This window comes from Zingiber officinale, chromosome 5A, assembly GCF_018446385.1.
Source record: "Zingiber officinale cultivar Zhangliang chromosome 5A, Zo_v1.1, whole genome shotgun sequence".
In the NCBI taxonomy this organism is placed as follows: Eukaryota; Viridiplantae; Streptophyta; class Magnoliopsida; order Zingiberales; family Zingiberaceae; genus Zingiber; species Zingiber officinale.
This window is the reverse complement of record NC_055994.1, coordinates 84,041,595-84,059,621: the sequence shown is the minus strand read 5'-3', so window position 1 is coordinate 84,059,621 and position 18,027 is coordinate 84,041,595. Positions and strand designations below refer to the sequence as shown.

The window sequence follows — 18,027 nt, the reverse complement described above, 5'->3', positions numbered from 1 at the left end:
GGACAACAACAAGAAGTTAGGGTTAGGGTTTTTGCTGCATAACTTGTAAGCTTTTGCTTGTGTTTTGTTTCCCTTTCCTTCTTCTTGTATTGAGAGTGTTGTAGGGCTTCTCCGCCTTTGGTAGTTACCATAAAGGAGTGTTATTCATAGTGGAAGGTGCGTGTGTGCGTGGATCCTTGGACTAGTCACCTCTTGTGAGGTGGATATCAAGTAAAATCCATTTGTTAGCGTTGTATGCTTTTGTTTCTTTGTATTTCCGCTGCACATCCTTGAAGAAACAAGCAACGAAGCACACGAGCACGCGACGAGCTATTCACCCCCCCTCCCCCCCTCTAGCTACATTTTGGTCCCAACAAGTGGTATCAGAGCGAGGCCGCTCTTCACCGGAATCATCGCCGGAAGGGGCAAACAAAACAAGCAAAGCTAGAGGGTGAAGAAGTTGGAGCAAATTCATCAAAGTCAAAGAATTCAAGAAGCTCAACTTCAAGATGCAATTCCAAGATGGACTTGGATTTGACACAAGGGTGGCTCCACCGTACACATCTACTAGCTTCGATCTTTGGAAATCAAGGATCGAAAACTTCTTAATGGTGGAGATAGAGCAATGGTTTGCTCTAATGGAAGGCTTCGAGGCTCCAAGAAATTCAGAGGGCAAAGTCCTCAAGAAAAGCAATTGGAGCCAAGAGCAAACCCAAAGATGTGAGGCCAATGATAAAGTGACCAAGCTTTTGGTCAATCTATTGCCTAGCCACATTTTTGGAAAAATTGGAGAGTTCAAGGATGCCAAGGAGCTTTGGAGCAAATTGGCATCAATCCATGAGATCCCCTCCACTATACCGAATCAAGAGGAATCCAAAAAGGGCGACTCATTGGATCAAGACCAAGAGGAGGACTCCGAAGTTGAGAGATGCTCAAATTCCGAAGAAGAAGTCCAAGAAGAAGCTTCATCTTCAAAGGGATGCAATGAAGAGGGCAAGGAGGGAGCATACTCCTTGTTCCATGTACAAGATGAAGATGAAGAAATCTCCACCTCTAGGATTAAGGGGGAGCAACTTTTGGTGACACCGGATCAAGTAGAAGGAGAAGCTTCTACATCCGGGTCAAAAGAAGAAGAGGATGATGAAGCCTCCACCTCCACAAGTCAAGCAAAATCAAATGGAGGAGTATCATCTTCGGATCAAGAGGAAGTTTCTACCTCCGAATCAAAAGGAGAAGATGTCACCCCTACAAGCAAAGGTATAGCAATTTCAATTAATAATAAAAACCATATTATATGCTTTGAATGTAGGGAAAAAGGACATTACAAAAGTAAATGCCCTAAATTGGCCAAGAAGAAGGGTCAAGTGGCACAAAAGAGCAAAAAGAAGCCAAGGAAACCATCCCCGGAACAAAGAAGAGCAAGGAGCACATTGTGTGCTTCTTGTGCAACCAAAAGGGGCATTACCGAAGTCAATGCCCTAAGGGGAAGAAGAAGGTGGTCAAGGCTCTTGGAGGAAGCTCAATTCAAGGGGGAGCCTCCAAGGTAAAAAGAAAGGTAACCTTTATTGAGCCTACTCCTTTAGGTAATAGCAAAAAGCATGATAGTTCTAATTTATATCATTTCAATGCTATTTACCATGAAAATAGGAGGCATGATAAGGTTAAGGAAAATCATATAGCTTATCATGCTAAAACCTCTCAACCTAGGCCTAGAAAGGTAGATAGGAATTTAGGCAAGAACCCTAAGGATTCTAGGTATTTGCCTAAGAAGAAGAAAGATCAAGGTTTTAGTGAAAAACCTAAGGTTGAAGAATTATGGAAGGAAAATCAAGACTTGAGGTCAAGACTTGACAAATTAGAGAGGACTCTTAGAAAAATCACAAATATGACACAAGGGTCCAAGAATCAAAACCTAGGTCTAGAAATATCAAAGTCATCCAATGGTCACAGGGGTTTGGGATACAAACCTAAAACCAAGAAGGATGTAATTTCTTACCATAGGGTTCCATATAGCTATGGAGCCAACCTTAGGCCTAGTGGGCAAGCCAAAAATACTAGGGAGGTCATCCCTAAGAGTATTTTTTCAACAAATGTGACTAAGACTTCTAAGAAGTCCAAGAAAGTCACAAAGAAGGTCACAAGGGAAGCAATCCCTAGGGTCGACCTAGAAAAAGTGACCAAGGCTTCTAAGAAGTCAAACAAGGTCACTAGGAAGGTATTTAGGGAAGTTATCCCTAGTGAATGCCTAGAGCATCCAAGGAGCACCAATAGGTGTTGGGTTCCTAGGAGTATTTTCTCTACCCCATAGATGGGTTAGAGAGTGTCAACTCTAAGAAGAAGGATAGTTAACCCAACTTTGAAGAAATTAACACTCAAGGAGCATTTTCAAGGTTATTATTAACCTTTGAAAATGAAATAGATTTATCATTTACTCTTTGGAAGAGTAAAATGTGCCAAAAATTGAAGATATTGATTTTAATCTTAATTGGCACAATTTGGGAAAACATAAGAAATACCAAGTTGGGATTTTGGTATTTTCTTAATAATTTAAGGCAAATCTAAGCCTTAATTTAAAGTGCTTCTCTTGTGGAAAAATGAAATATGCCAACACTTGAGGAATATGCTTAATTTCAATTGGCATAAATTAATCAAGAGAATTAGAAATGTCAAGTTAGGTTTTGGCACTTTCTTGAAGCACTTTGGGCAAATCTAGGGTTTAAGTTTTAGGATTAGCTAAGATTAAGGATACTTAGATAGATAATCTAGGTATATTTTATTTATGCTAAACTTGCCATGATTGTTTGCCCATTATATGTCATGACATCATGTTTTATTTGTGTTTGCACTCATGCCTTATTATGAAAAACACAAAAATACCATGTCATGACATGCATACATCATATAGTTATAGGAAATTTCTTTTGAGAAATATTTCATTTTGATGTATGCCATATCATTTCATGCATTAATTTTTAATTCCTTACATTTAAGGACAAATGGCATTAATTAACAAGTAACATTCTTGGTGGATGTTTATTATTCAAAAATGTCTAGATAGATATGCATGATCCCTAGATTAGAGCAAAACCAAACTTTACATTTCACAAAGACCTATAAGATGACTTGTATGTGTTTTGTGCAAAATAGATACAAGTGAGATGTTAGGATGATGAATAAAACTCAACATGCTGATTTAGTGCATTTCTTTGAGTTTTAAGTTCATCAAAACACACAGTTATATGTTTTCCCATCATTGGGAAAACTAATGTACAAGTCATGTGCATTAAGCCCAAGGAACATGGTGGGATATTGGTTTTGAAAAAGGTTTTAAAATGATTTTGGAAAACCTTGATGAAGGCTATCTTTTGATAGTAATCACCATTGAATAGTTGAGCACAAACTAGAAGAAAACACTAAAGTTTTTACAAGTTCTCTAGTTTGTGTCAATCTTGAAAATATGAAGTATTTTCTTTTAAAATTATTTTTCCATGATAATATATGCCCTAAATAATGTCTACACAAATTTTCACAATTTTTGGATTTTTGTAGATTTTTCTAGGGGTTTCTGAAGTTGACTGAAATAAAATTTCAGCAACTATCAGAACTCCAATCGATCACCCGATCGATTGGAGTGCCTCAATCGATCGGGCGATCGATTGAGAAGGCAAATCTCGCGAGCAGAAGCTCGCTGGATCGATCCGTGGATCGATCCAGACTGGCTGAATCGATCAGTGGATCGATTCAAGACAGGTCAATCGATTGGGACCCAACTCCAATCGATTGAAGATGCTGATTTTGGCTGGAAAAGCCTGATTTCAGTATTCCAAACCAAGTTTTAGTCAAGGAAACCATTCCTAACCCCTCAAAATACATTTGTATACATAAAAAGGGTGTTTTCATGTTGAAGACAAGGATGGATTGGTTGAGGAAGACTAAATTGAAGTTTAGGTTAAGGTTTGGTTTCATTATTGAATTTATGAACCTCAAAACTTCTAAATTTGGGTTTCCTAAAGGTTTAGGTGTTGGGATCTTAGATGGCTAGAGGGGGGGTGAATAGCCTCTTGAACACTTAAAAACAATCTTTCTTAAAGAAAAACTTGTTAGCACAGCGGAAATAGAAAGCTAAAACGAAGGAAGAATAACACACACAGCAGACACAAGGATATACGAGGTTCGGGGATAACTTGCCCCTACTCCTCGGCGTGTCCGTAAGGAGGACGACTCCTTGATCTTTCGGTAGATCACACCCCGGACAAAAACCGGCTAAAGATGTCTCCTTCTCGGTGGAGCAACCTCTCAACAGAGTCTCAGTTGATTATAGAGTTAAGCACAAGACTTACAGTGGCTGAGAAGAATAATCAGATGAGCTTACAGCCACGCAGAGAAGAACACAGAGCAGAGAGCGCACAACGACCTTCTTAGCAAGGAGCTCACAGCTTCACCAACTGGCTTTCTCAAAGGATTGATCGAAGAGAAACAGCGAATTCCCTATTCTGAACTTCTCTTCTTCCTTCTTATGTCTCTCTGCTTTACTGGCTCGAATCACCGCCGCCTGCAGAATCGCTGCTGCCAACAAGGCGTAGCCAATCACCTCTCCTCCTTATCTGGTTCTCTGAACTCATGCCAATGGAAATCACTGACGTCTCTGGATACGAACCAATAAGTAGAGGTCAAACTGAGCGCAGCCCAATCGCAATCAGATTCTCCAGTGAACGTTGATGCCTCAAATGCATCTGTTGCAGCAAATCATAGTGTAAAGAGCAATTGTCTTCTTCTCTTAATGAAGCTTAATTTGAATTCAACCATGAGAGTGTGACCTGCAACCTGCAAGCTACAAAGACTCACAACAGATGGTTAAAAACAGATGGGTGAAAACAAATACGGCAATAAGAAAAAGTGCATGCAAAACAAACAATACCGTGGGTCGGTCAGCAGACCGATCCACGCTTTCTGGATCATCGCTGATCGATCTGGCAGACCGATCAGGAACTAATCTGATCGGTCTCCAGACCGATCATCAGGATCCTCCCCCTAATACGGATATACCTTAGTTATCTTCTCCCTCTTTTTCATATTGACTTGATGAAGTCAATTCATCACTTAACTTAGTCGAATATGTGCGAATTAGGTAAGAGGATTCAACAGGACTCAAAGTCATCCTCTCCCCTAAAATCAACCTTTCATTCATTTCTAAACTTAGTTATCTTTTCCCCCTTTGTCAAACACCGAAAAGGAGCGAACAAGGTAAGATAACTTAAAAAAACTCCCCCTTAATCCATACTGTCTTCTGCTTAATCCCCCTAGAATTCCTTCTAAGAATAAAATCATTCATAGATAAAATTTTATGAATCCCACCTGTATAATAGATAGGATTCATAAAATCTCACCTATAAATAATATGGTCTAATCCTCTGGGCAACACTTTGCGATCACCTCCTCGTATCCGAAAACTGCACCCTCACTGTCGCCGAGATCGATGACTACCACTCTAGCGTCAATGCACGCAAACCCCGACGCTCCATGCGCAGATCTGGATCCGCCCCCAGCACCAAGGTCGTCTCCAATCCCAAGAACCTTCTGACGCCTACGCAACCCATAAAGCATCAGACAATGATACGGTCGAATCTCTGCCAATGGTTTAGAAGTAATAGGTAGAAGACAGTTTGTTACAATTTTGAAAAGAATGTAATCAGGAGCAGAAAGGCCAAGAGCTGCAAATATAGGAAAATCGACATCTAACTCATCTAATCCATCCGATCTCGGATGTCCAAAGAAGTACTCATAAATCGAGTCAGATGAGACATCAAGAGGATGAGGCATGGGTTCAGGCAAAACAGGATAGAATGAGAACACCGTCCCCGAACACAAACGACAGCCTAAATAATCAAAGAAGCCAATTAAGCTGAAATCAACGGTTTGCTTAGCCACTCTTGATCTATAACTACCATCAAGAGTCTGATGAAGGTTGTTATAGAATTCAGAAACTAGGTCAAGGTTGATATCCCTCTCTAAATATACCAAGGAATCAAGTTTATAGTAGGCTATGGTCTCCGTAATCGCTGGACAAAACTCATTCATGTATTTTTTATCGACTGATCTACATGGGAGCAACTTGAAGGTCCTTTCCTTAAAGGATTGTTCAAACTGTTGGTTGGGGAATCTCCCCGAACTGGACGGTTGAGGTCGGGAGGTTTCTTTGGACTTGGATTTATCTTTGGACTTGGAAGTACCCTCACCTACTGGTTTCTTCCTAGGGGGTTAGGAACATGACACAGATAAAGCAAAGGAGCACAACCCGAGCACCACCCTAAATCACTGAAGCAGTGAGAAATGAAACAAGTGAAGTACTAACGAGAAATAGAGCTGATTAAGTTACCTTGGAGCCATTTCTCTGGTTTTCGGAGAAAGAGAGAAGTGCTGAGGCAGGAGGGAGTCGTCTAGGGTCAGGTGTCGCCGATTCACTCGGGTGAATCTGATCGTTCAAGATTTCTCCTGATCGAACAGCCGTCCGATCAGGGAATAGATCGATCCCTGGCTTTAACTCCTCCCGACTCCCTCTTTTCCCATTCCATACGAAGCCCTAGCCGATTTTTTTTTCCCGTTTCTTCTTCCCCTTGATCGCCGAACCCTAGATGACTCCCTCCTGCCTCAGCACTTCTTTCTTTCTCCGAAAACCAGAGAAATGGCTCCAAGGTAACTTAATCAGCTCTATTTCTCGTTAGTACTTCATTTGTTTCATTTCTCACTGCTTCAGTGATTTGGGGTGGTGCTCGGGTTGTGCTCCTTTGCTTCATCTATGTCATGTTCCTAACCCCTTAGGAAGAAACCAGTAGGTGAGGGTACTTCCAAGTCCAAAGATAAATCCAAGTCCAAAGAAGCCTCCCGACCTCAACCGTCCAGTTCGGGGAGATTCCCCAACCAACAGTTTGAACAATCCTTTAAGGAAAGGACCTTCAAGTTGCTCCCATGTAGATCAGTCGATAAAAAATACATGAATGAGTTTTGTCCAGCGATTACGGAGACCATAGCCTACTATAAACTTGATTCCTTGGTATATTTAGAGAAGGATATCAACCTTGACCTAGTTTCTGAATTCTATAACAACCTTCATCAGACTATTGATGGTAGTTATAGATCAAGAAGCAACTGCTTCGAGGGTGGATGGCCAGTTACCCACCTCCGCAGCACCACCCGGACCATACACTTTCGAGCAGCAGCATCCCGCCTCCGGAAGATATTCCTCCAGCCGACACTGGAGATGTTCCTCGTCTTGAGGAAGATGACTGATACTTTTTTATGATCATATTGATTGTATGTTTTGGATGATGGTTGCTAGATACTTATGTCTGACCTGGTTGTCTGCTACTTACTGTTATGCTACTCATTCCTCTTTATATATTTGCTGTTCTTCTCTTGGTTGTTACTATACTCTTCATATGCCTTTTATTTCTTTATTCTTAGAAGGAATTCTAGGGGGATTAAGCAGAAGACAGTATGGATTAAGGGGGAGCTCTTTAAGTTATCTTACCTTGTTCCCAAGCAGCGGTAGGGATCGCAACCTGTGGCCTGAGGCCAGAGGTACCCAAAGACACCCCTCAGTTCCTCAAGTCACTCATGCACAGGTGCTGGAACAGCAACCCTACAAAGAGGCCTCAGTTTGCAGAGATCATCGCGATCCTAAGTCGATTCCTGATCGGTCAGCAGACCGATCAGGTGTCCAAGGTTTCACTAGATCGGTCTGCCGACCCAGTTTCTTGACTCAGTCTGGGTCGAGCCCTCTCTGACCTAGTCCGGAGAAACGAGCTTCCTAGCCCTCTCCGACTTCATCTGGTCCTAGAGAACGAGCTACCGAGCCCTTTCTGACTTCGCATGCCAAGCTTCCTTCTTGGACTTTTCAACACCAGATGTCCGATCACCCTTGATCCATCTGGATTTTTCGTTGCCTGGCTTCACTCACCAGGACTTGCACCTAGCTTCACTCACTAGGGTTTTCACCTGGCTTCACTCACCAGGATTCCCAATCTGCCTGGCTTCACTCACCAGGACTTTCCAACTGCCTAACATCCCAGTTAGGACTTTCTCAATCAGGTCAACCTAGTCAACCTAAATCAGTAATTAATCTGAGTTAAATATCTGATACAAACTTAAATCAGTGTCAACAGCAAAACAACATCCAGATCAGACTGTATCAACATTAGGGATTCCAAGTCATTGTTGGTGCAATAACAGAAGGTACGACCATGTCTTTAGGGGGAGGTACTCTTTAAGGACATGAAAATTACTTTTCATACACCTTGGAAGGTGGTTAACCTTCTTTTAGAGGAAATGCTCAAGGTTGGGTGTTGGGATTAAATGGGGAGTGGATATCCTCATTGTTTAAGTGGTTATTGCTCACGGATGAGCAAATTGATGATAATGAAGGGTATGGGACCTTCATTATTGTGTTATGAGCAACGAGTGAAGTTGTAAACAACGTTGGGTAACTCTTCAGGGGGAGAGTTTGTTCTTGATGTGTGCCCAAAGATGAGGGCATGTTGTTGATGTGTGTCAATAGAGGGAGAATGCATGGTTAAGTTAGGCTTTCAGTACCTAAAGGGGGAGTTTGCCCTCTAGGAAAGGAGGAGAATAAAGGGAACCATCATTCATATATTGGCATGAAGGGAGTTGAGGCTATGGGAGTAGCCTAATTTCCTAACTTAACAAGAGGTATTGTCAAACATCAAAAAGAGGGGAGATTGTTGGTGCAATATTCCCTAGGTCAAGGTTGACCTGGTTAACCAAGCCTGAGTCTTGGTTTGGGTTTCGATGTTTGACAATATATTGGGTTTAGATGATATGGACAATGCAGGTGCAGTTGTTCATTTGGGGAGATTGTTGATACAATTCCCGTTTGATCAAAGTTGACCAGTTAAGATTGTGAAGGAAAGCCAAGTAGGTCAGAAGGATTGACTGGATACTTGACTGAAAGTCCTAGTGAGTGAAAGAAGAAAGTGCGAAGGGTGGGAAAACGAGAGAAATACGAGTCAGTATCAGGAAGAAAGAGGGTTAGTGATTCTGACAGATATTAGATGATCAACGGAATGATGACAAGATCGATCCGGATCGACGATCGCATCGGGATCTGCCGGATATCCTCGATCAGGATCGAGATCGGGATTCGACCGTTGGCGTCATATTTAGCTGCAGGCGAGTGTTTCCTTCGGCAGAGACTTTACGATTCATCTCCGATCCTCTCCAGCAGCTCTCCACACTTCTTCTCCACTCTACCGCCAGTTCTTGAAGAGTTCTTGGAGCAAGGTTTGCTAGTGATCCAAGCTCAAGAGGCGGACAACAACAAGAAGTTAGGGTTAGGGTTTTTGCTGCATAACTTGTAAGCTTTTGCTTGTGTTTTGTTTCCCTTTCCTTCTTCTTGTATTGAGAGTGTTGTAGGGCTTCTCCGCCTTTGGTAGTTACCATAAAGGAGTGTTATTCATAGTGGAGGGTGTGTGTGTGCGTGGATCCTTGGACTAGTCACCTCTTGTGAGGTGGATACCAAGTAAAATTCATTTGTTAGCGTTGTATGCTTTTGTTTCTTTGTATTTCCGCTGCACATCCTTGAAGAAACAAGCAACGAAGCACACGAGCACGCGACGAGCTATTCACCCCCCCCCCTCCCCCTCTAGCTACATTTTGGTCCCAACAGTATCCAAGTTTTTCAGAAACAATGAAGGTCAGTAGTATAAGTCAATATGACACAGGTTTTCCTTCTCACAGGGTTTCAGAACATCATTGACATATGGTTGAAGTTTATTGATTCAGGAAGTATCCTAATGGGATATACAGAACAAGATTACTGTTATATTATTTTAATCAATCCAGATCAAGAGATGGATAAATCCATCAATGTGCCAAATATACTATGGAAAAAAGTACTTCTTATGTTAATTATACACAACACAATAGAAGGATAAAGGTAAAGGACAGAATGGATATAAGACTAAACAAAAGTACTGTAAAGAATATGATACAAATTGTATTCCTAATGTTTTGCAGGTCGCGAAACTGCTAAGCATTTTGTCAGGAAGACCATATTGTACGCCAACATAGATGCAAACAGACTATAAATCTGAATTTGTCGTGCTTTAATAAAAAATAGAAAGAAAGGAAAATTGGATTCATTCACATACAACGTCCAGACTTATTATTGTTTGCAGCAAATACTGGATATCATCAATTTCTTCAAGCATCTATAAGAAGCAAGAAACACATCGATCAATATTCCCCAATATTTCAAAGGTAGAATTTCTTTTTCAGAAGGAAAAAAAATTGTAAACCAGAAGCTGACTCATACCTTATCAGTTAGCCTTGACAAGACATCTTCCTCGGCCTTAACCACCAAAGCTCTAGCTTGTTGTAACTCATCATTCAATGGTATAGCAGCAATCGGCTCCAACATACTTCCAGAACTTGAATCACTAAATGTGATGCAATTCAACAAATAAATATTTGAAAAGTAATCTCGATTTAGTTGCAATGCAAGAACCAGAATAGCATTAGCAAATAACAAAAACCTCATAAACAACATTATACATTATACTAATTTGACCAGAAGGTGTGATTAATGTTGACATCTCATTATTCAGACTTACCTGATCCATAAAAGGATAGGTTCATGGTATCAATTTGGGCATCTCATTCAATGGTCAAATGCTCTCTTTATTTTTACATATTTCAGTGCATCACATTCATGCTGATCCAATGATTTTAATACAGAAATATCCCCTTCTTCAGAAAGTAAAAGTATCCAATATCACCATCTCAGTTCTCCTCAATTCTCATAGTCATTGTGCTACAAGTCACAACCTTGAGTTGCCACCAGATCTTCCTAGACAAGGCAGAGAATAAGGTAGGTCAAATATGGGGGGAGAATGTCAGAGATCAACCATTGGTAAGCAATAAAACTAACCTCTCCATCCTTCGATTTAGGTCTACATGAACTTCTTACTGATTGAAAAGACAATATTTTTCTATACGACGATAACAGCACTTTACATTCTGACAACAGCTCAAGCTCCCTTGAGCAGCTAAATTTTAGGCCTTCAGATAGAAATTTTATTCCGGTCCAAAAATATTTTTAGGTACAACCCAAAAAATTGAGCCTTTACCTAATATTTATACAACAAATGTACCCCAAATACTCCAGTTGATAAAAAGTTTGGCAGCAATAGAAGCACATGTGACCACATAAAGTGATTGAGGATCCTAATATTTTGGCGATGAATGGCAACTCCAAGGAGAAATTAAATTCTACAGCGACTGGATGACAAAGGCACAGGATTCAGTTGAGCTGCCAATTGGTACTGCAAAATTTTATTTGTGGCATATAGTAATTTGCCAGATGCTGATATCAAAAGGTGCTTGTATATGACACTAATCACAGAGTTCTCAACAAATATCAATGTTTGATGCAACTGCTACAAGCATTTATACACAATGTATCTAGTAAGAGTGAAAGAGAGGAGGAAATTGAGGAGGAAAAGAAGAGTAACACTACTTGAGTTGCCTACTTGGAAGAAGAAAAAAGGGGGATGAAAAAGAGAGAAATAACTGGAACACCTACCAAAAATTGGAAGAAGAGGAGAGATAAGGTTGGAAAAGGGGTTGATTGCCTATTAGCTGGACCCTAAAACTACTTGTTGACAAATCTCAAGCAGAGTCTTTTATTTAGTTTATGTGTCCTTCCATGCCTTTCTACCTAACAACATAGTGATTCTCCCCCTTCCACTTTCACCTTCCTCCCTATTTTCTTTCCAACCTCTTCAGCCCGCCAAAAAAACACAGAGTCAGAACTGTCATGCTCTAGAATACATGTAGCTCAAGAAACAAACTGTCGTCATCAATTCACAGGATAACATATGGCAGGCAAAAAGTTTCAAAAAGTAATATAAAAAATCCCAAATAAAACTTGATCAGATCTAATTGAGTTTGAAGGCTCAAAAAATACTTATGGTGTATTCCTTGGATTGAATGAATGATAAGATTGAAAATTAAAACAAATTCAAAATCCAACATGCAAAAGTATATATAACCTTACGAATTAAGATATCACCATTATCAAGTTGTGGTTAACACAACTGATTGGAGCATACTACATGAATTTTATAGATACACTCTATGAACTGTGATATCACTAGTAATATCAAATTAATTATATCATATTTTTTATTACATCGACTAATGCTATCTTTTGTCTCCTACATAACCTTAAGCTAAGACCATGGAGAAAGAACTACAGCAACACAAAGTATGAGCAATCAACACACCTAGACAAGAGTAGTCCACCAAGTGTCGTAGATCTGTCACCCATTACCCTGATGCAGCATCGGCCATTAACAATGCACATTTCCTGAATCAAATAGAGAGTAATGTTTAGTGATTCTGCAAATTAGTTTCGATACAAGGAGAGGCTCTTTAATACTTGCCGATGTGGAAGTTTCACTTTTACCCTGTCTAATTAACTTGTCCACAAGCTGATACACCTACACCCCAATTAAAAGTAAATTAGAATTCTCCTACAAAGTAGATCGTAAACATATTAAGATCAAAAATTCATTTCTTTGCTACACTGCTATAATAATAATAGGCCCGCCCAAGATTGGTAAAATAGACATGAAAGATGAAACTTTCATTGTACTAATACTTGAATATCTTTTAATGAGTTGTCAATATTGTTCCACAGGATTCATTGTTTCATTGAAAATCAAAGTGATCATTATTTAGTGGCTTATATCCATTGGTCAAATATTTTATTCACATTACTCTTTTGATTTTCAGGCTTAAAGAGTACAAATATAGTTAAAAGACTTGGAAATTGAAATCATGGATTTCTCCAGGAATAATTTTTTATATCCAGACAATATTTCACCACCTGAACTAAATAGAGTAGAAACAGAAAAATTCCAACCTTAGAAATCAATGATGACGAAGGAAATTAGAGAGAGCAACTACCTTGTGTAATAATTTCCAATATTTAGGTGCCAAAAGTTTATGACTTGAATTTGCAGGAGTGATAGAAAAAACATAAAGTTAAAGACTTGAACTTGCTTTGACATATTGTCATTATGATCTTTGTTCCAACAGAAGCTTTTCTATTGTTGCAATAGGAGTAACCGAGAATTGGACAAAAAGATAGGATTGAATTTGCAGTGGTTACCTTCAAACTAATGAACATATCCAGAAAAGTTAAAGTTGTGCACTATATAGTTTTAAACATGATTTAATGTGAAATTAGGAAAAAAGTGTGACGACAATGTATCACCTTGAGTTATCATTCCAAGAATATATGAATGATCTGCTGTTTGAACAGGCTTTGTATAGAAACAGAACCTACAACTAAAATATTCTAGTATACTAATGAAGTAGCTTTTTTAGTCACTCCAATATGGAGCTCATATATAAATGAATGTGATATAAAGACCCAGCTTATCAAAGGAGTAACAACCTAATGCAAAATTGCAAACAAAGATACTATATCAACAGAATTATCAGAATGAAAACAAAATAATAAGGTTGATGTAGGAATTTTGCAAATCAATTTGAAATGGTATACCTTTCTCTCAAGTGATCGAACTTGATCACGGGATCTTCTAAGCTCGGAACTCTACAGCAACAAAAGGTATAAAATTTTGGCATAAGGGTGAAAGACAAGGCAAATTAGGGGAGAAATGAAAGACAATCAAATCATACTAAAGTATAATTAGCCAAAAAAAAAAAAAAAGGAAAACATAAGGGATGTAGGTCAATGAAATACAGTGTTGGTCAATGTGTTAGAGGCTTAAGGCCAAATTTCAATACCGCAGCACAATTCCAGTCTATTAATTGGGGCACAACTGAAAAAACAATCAGAGCAATATCTTTTTGAGCCAAGTGGAGTATGATCAGATTATGGAGACATAGGCAAATAATTATAAGCTTATAGGCATTATGTCTTTCACTAAAGTGGTCATATTCGTATATGATTTACCTTGGCTGAATATTTTTGACTATACGACAGCAACAAAAATGTTTGTTCATCCCAAATAATTATAGTTAGCTAGATATATCATATTTCATCTTTGAACTCTATGAAGGACTAGTTAAATAGTTTTCTTTAGCCTCCCCCAGTCCTCATGTCTTCACTATTTAAATTGATTTAAATTATTAAATATATTTGTCATCTTTCAATATATACCAATTAACATACTTTCAACTATTCAATCAACTATCCGAGCACCACCTATGACCAAACTACTCTCATATCATAACATTATTTATTTAATTTTAGCATTCTCATCTTTGTTATATTAATTTTTGTATTTTTGTTTGCAAGTCAGTCAATGTTTTGACTCATAGAGTATAAAGCATAACTTGTCATAACAAAATCTCATAAACCCTTTTATCCTATTAATGATATATCTGTCCATTGTGAAAAATAAATTCAAGCTGCTGAAACTTTTGCTAGAATTTCTTCTCCATCAATTTAATTACTCTATCACTTCATTTCTTGTCAAAACTATATTTCATATACTCAATTTTAGTTCAACACTTCTACAACAAAAAAAGGGCAGCCCGATACATGAAGCTCCCGTCATGCGAGGTCCTGGGGAAGGATTCATTATGCAGCCTTACTCTGCTTTTTGCAAGAGGTTGTTTCCAGAATTCAAACCCGTGACCTTTTGGTCACAAAGCAACAACTTTACCATTGCACGCTCCCCTTCTTCAACACTTCTACAACATTCAAATTAATTAGTAAAATGTTCTCTCTTATAACTTACGCTGAATAGGTTTATCACAGATAAGTTTATTTAGTAAATATATATATGACTGTTCAATCTCAAACAATGTTCAATTCTCATCTCAAATATAAAAAATAATAATTGTCCAACAATTCCAATCTATTCTCCACATACACTCCAATGTCCAAAGACAAGATATGAAATACTGAAACAAAGGGTATGAATATACAAACTGCGCTATCTTTAACAGATCCATCTTCATCGATCACCAGCTGGGCAGACTTGACAAATGACTGGCTAATAGCAACATCCATTAGCTGAGTATAGATCACAAATGTCATTTACCATCCATAGTTGGCACTGAAAACTAATTTAAAAAATGTAAATAAAAACCATGTTTTCTAAAGGAATAATATATACTAGATTTACCATTGGAGTAATGGGCATAAAACGGCTATACCACTCTGAATCTTCTTTCACTGCTGTCTTAAGAGTGACTTGCAAGGCATCAGCATATTTTATAAGCCCAACAACAGCCATTGCTTCGGATCCATTCAATGGAGAACCTCTAGATACACGAGTAATAGCCGACTTTACCTTTCAAGAAAATCCCATAGCAAATATTAAATGACAAGCAAGTAGTAACCTACAGCTTAAAGTGACTGCTGCTACATTTAATAACCTAAGCAAATAGCAAACCATTACATGACCTTGACATGTTCGCTTATTCTAATTTTATAAATCAAAATTCAATATACCAATAGAATACCAGGAACCTACTTGACCAAACCATATCTACGAAGTAGAAGAGCATTAATTCCAGTAAGGAAACCAGGAATAGTTATCATGAATTTCTTCAAATGGTATATTGGTGCAGCTGTTAGAATTGTCTTTGTAGTGGTGTACCAGAAACAAATTGCATCAGTATGAATAGAGTACAAGTAAACCACGCTTTGATGAACATGTGTTATATCCTACATTCCTATAAAAAAATACTCCTTGATTGAACTTGAAAGATGGTTATCATAACAATAAAAAATAAGAAAACAGAAAACAGATAGCACTTTGCTGGCTGACTGACTGACTGACTGACATTTTTTTCTTAACTATGAGAAAAATAGCATATCTAAAGTTAAATATTGTGGAAGGACAGTGATCTACATGTGTACCACTAATGAGAGGACAATAAGCCATAGCACAAAATGATGGGAAATAGAGTTTTTAGGTGCTAATAATTTTATATTATTTTAGGTGCCAAAATAAACCCAGCAAAACCATGAATTGCAAAAATCAACAGAACCACTGACATCAAGGCATTAGAAAAGTTTTCCTTATGGTAACTTGGTTAAACCTAAAAAGATCGTATAAAAAAAAAGAGGCCATAAAACTTATGAGTTAGCAAAAGATGACTTCTATGATGATCAATATGAAGTATGAAGCCATACCTCACCACATTGCAAAACTAAATAGCATTAGTAAACTAAAATTTGCGATGAAATTGCACAAAGTAAGGCTCCCTACTTTACACATTGAGAATCATGGATTATGAAGTCAGTTTATAGGCCTAATGAGTGAACTCTCATTAACTTGGGGTTAAGAATTTTGGACCAATGATTTGTCCTAATTAGTCAATAAGATAATTTTCTCATTAATGTAACATTTTGGTAAGACTTCATGATGTGAATAAACTCCATTGCTAAACCAAACCCAAAAAAATCGACAACCTTTAATTTCAGATCCAACCTAATTTCACCACAGTTACATCTTAGTCACACCCAGTTCGACTCTTATCATTAACACGCAGATTGAAAGTTAAAACCCAAATTGTTTAAGTAAAATTTATGTCGATTAGTTCCATCCATCAGGCAAATGAGCCCGTTTGAATTTCAATTCTATCACACAATCAAATGTTCAATTCCAAATTTGATAATAGAGATAAAGGAACTCAGTATAGTAGCACGCTTTAAAACTGTTTGAATACCCAAATTTAAAGTTACAAACCAACTATTTAAGCAATTTTCAGATAGATTGGTGCTGCCCATTGGGCCAATGAGCTGGTAGGAATTTTAGTTCTCGTCATTTAGACAATATAATGTTCAATCCTACATTGGATAATATAAATAAAGGAACTCAGTGCTGTACCGTGTATTAACACTTTGTTTGAAGTAGTCAACTATTACATTGTCTGTGTATAATGTAGTGACCGTGCTCTCACTCTTATTCTTAGATATGGCGCGATCAATCAAAGTGATGACAAGCATTAGTGTTAAAAAGATGAACTAACCCTCAGAAAACAAAAAGGAGTTTATCACATACAATACGAAACCTGATACCCCCATAGTAATTAATATGATTCACGATTCAATAAAGTGTCACAATTCAGTGTAGCGATTAACAGTTCCTTAACATAATCTGCATTCTCGATCTTTTGTAAACAACAGGAGCATCTAATGCTTCCCGATGCATAAATCCGAGTTCTGATTCAGCCATGCCTCCGCATGAGATAAGCTCCCAAAATTATGCTTACCAAAACGGTATCTACGCCAGCGAAGTCGAATCCTCCAGCTCCATAATTGATCAGCTCAACGGCGGCGGCAGTCTCCTTCAACAGCTTATTGCTTTCCTCGAAGGACACATCAACGTGTGAAAGCTGCGCCTGTGACACCCAAGAAGAGATCACCGTTCAACAAACACGTCCGACCGACCGAGAGAAGGCGGAAAGAGCGAGGAGAGCAAGAAGGCGGGGAGAGTGACACCTTAGTGGCATCACGGCCTAGGGCAGTGCCAGCGAAGGCGGCGACAGCGCCGCAGAGCTTGTCCCACTCGAGGATCTTGAGGGTGTCGGTGAGTTCGGAAGGTCCGGGGCGGCGGTCGCCGGGACCGAGGAGGAGGGGGCCGGGAAGGGCGCCAGGTAGCAGGCGAGCGAAGCGGCGAGCGGCGGCCGAGGGGGAGGCGGAAGGGTTGGAGAGGGTAGGGATCGGGCTGAGAGCGAGCGAGCGCTGGGCGACCAACATTGAGTCGGACGGTTGAGGAATGCGGGGCGACGAGAATAGATATAGCGGATAAACAAACCGTAATCAAGTAAATATCATTTCACCCCCTGAACTTTTTTAGATATCAAATTTTAATAATTTTAAAATCGTTAAAACAAAAATTCCCAACGATGATGTTTTTTTATTTTTTAAACTAAAATTATTATTTCTTTTAATGACACTCACAAACAATTTTAATTTATTTTTCTCTTATTTTCTATCAATTAAACTTTAGACGTATAACAACTGTTACTAAAAGAGTG

At 38.7% G+C, this 18,027-nt stretch overlaps 1 protein-coding gene across 5 annotated transcripts in view; it reads right to left on the bottom strand.

Annotated features, from left to right (window-relative positions):
- LOC121980787 (endonuclease MutS2) overlaps positions 1-17,786 on the bottom strand; it is a 31,414-nt gene extending 13,628 nt beyond the window's left edge. For 3 of the 5 annotated variants that reach the window (XM_042532996.1, XM_042532997.1, XM_042532999.1), the window contains exons 1-9: positions 17,489-17,785; positions 17,260-17,388; positions 15,162-15,329; positions 14,966-15,049; positions 13,568-13,618; positions 12,441-12,497; positions 12,282-12,364; positions 10,310-10,433; positions 10,146-10,205 (exon numbers count right to left, since the gene is read on the bottom strand). In XM_042532996.1, the coding sequence (XP_042388930.1) occupies positions 10,146-10,205; positions 10,310-10,433; positions 12,282-12,364; positions 12,441-12,497; positions 13,568-13,618; positions 14,966-15,049; positions 15,162-15,329; positions 17,260-17,388; positions 17,489-17,746 (1,014 nt within the window). In that variant the 5' untranslated portion in view covers positions 17,747-17,785. Of the gene's footprint in view, positions 1-10,145; positions 10,206-10,309; positions 10,434-12,281; positions 12,365-12,440; positions 12,498-13,567; positions 13,619-14,965; positions 15,050-15,161; positions 15,330-17,259; positions 17,389-17,488 lie in introns of those variants that run through there. The other 2 variants (XM_042532998.1, XM_042533000.1) reach the window with 2 other exon arrangements.
- Positions 17,787-18,027: the final 241 nt, after the last annotated feature.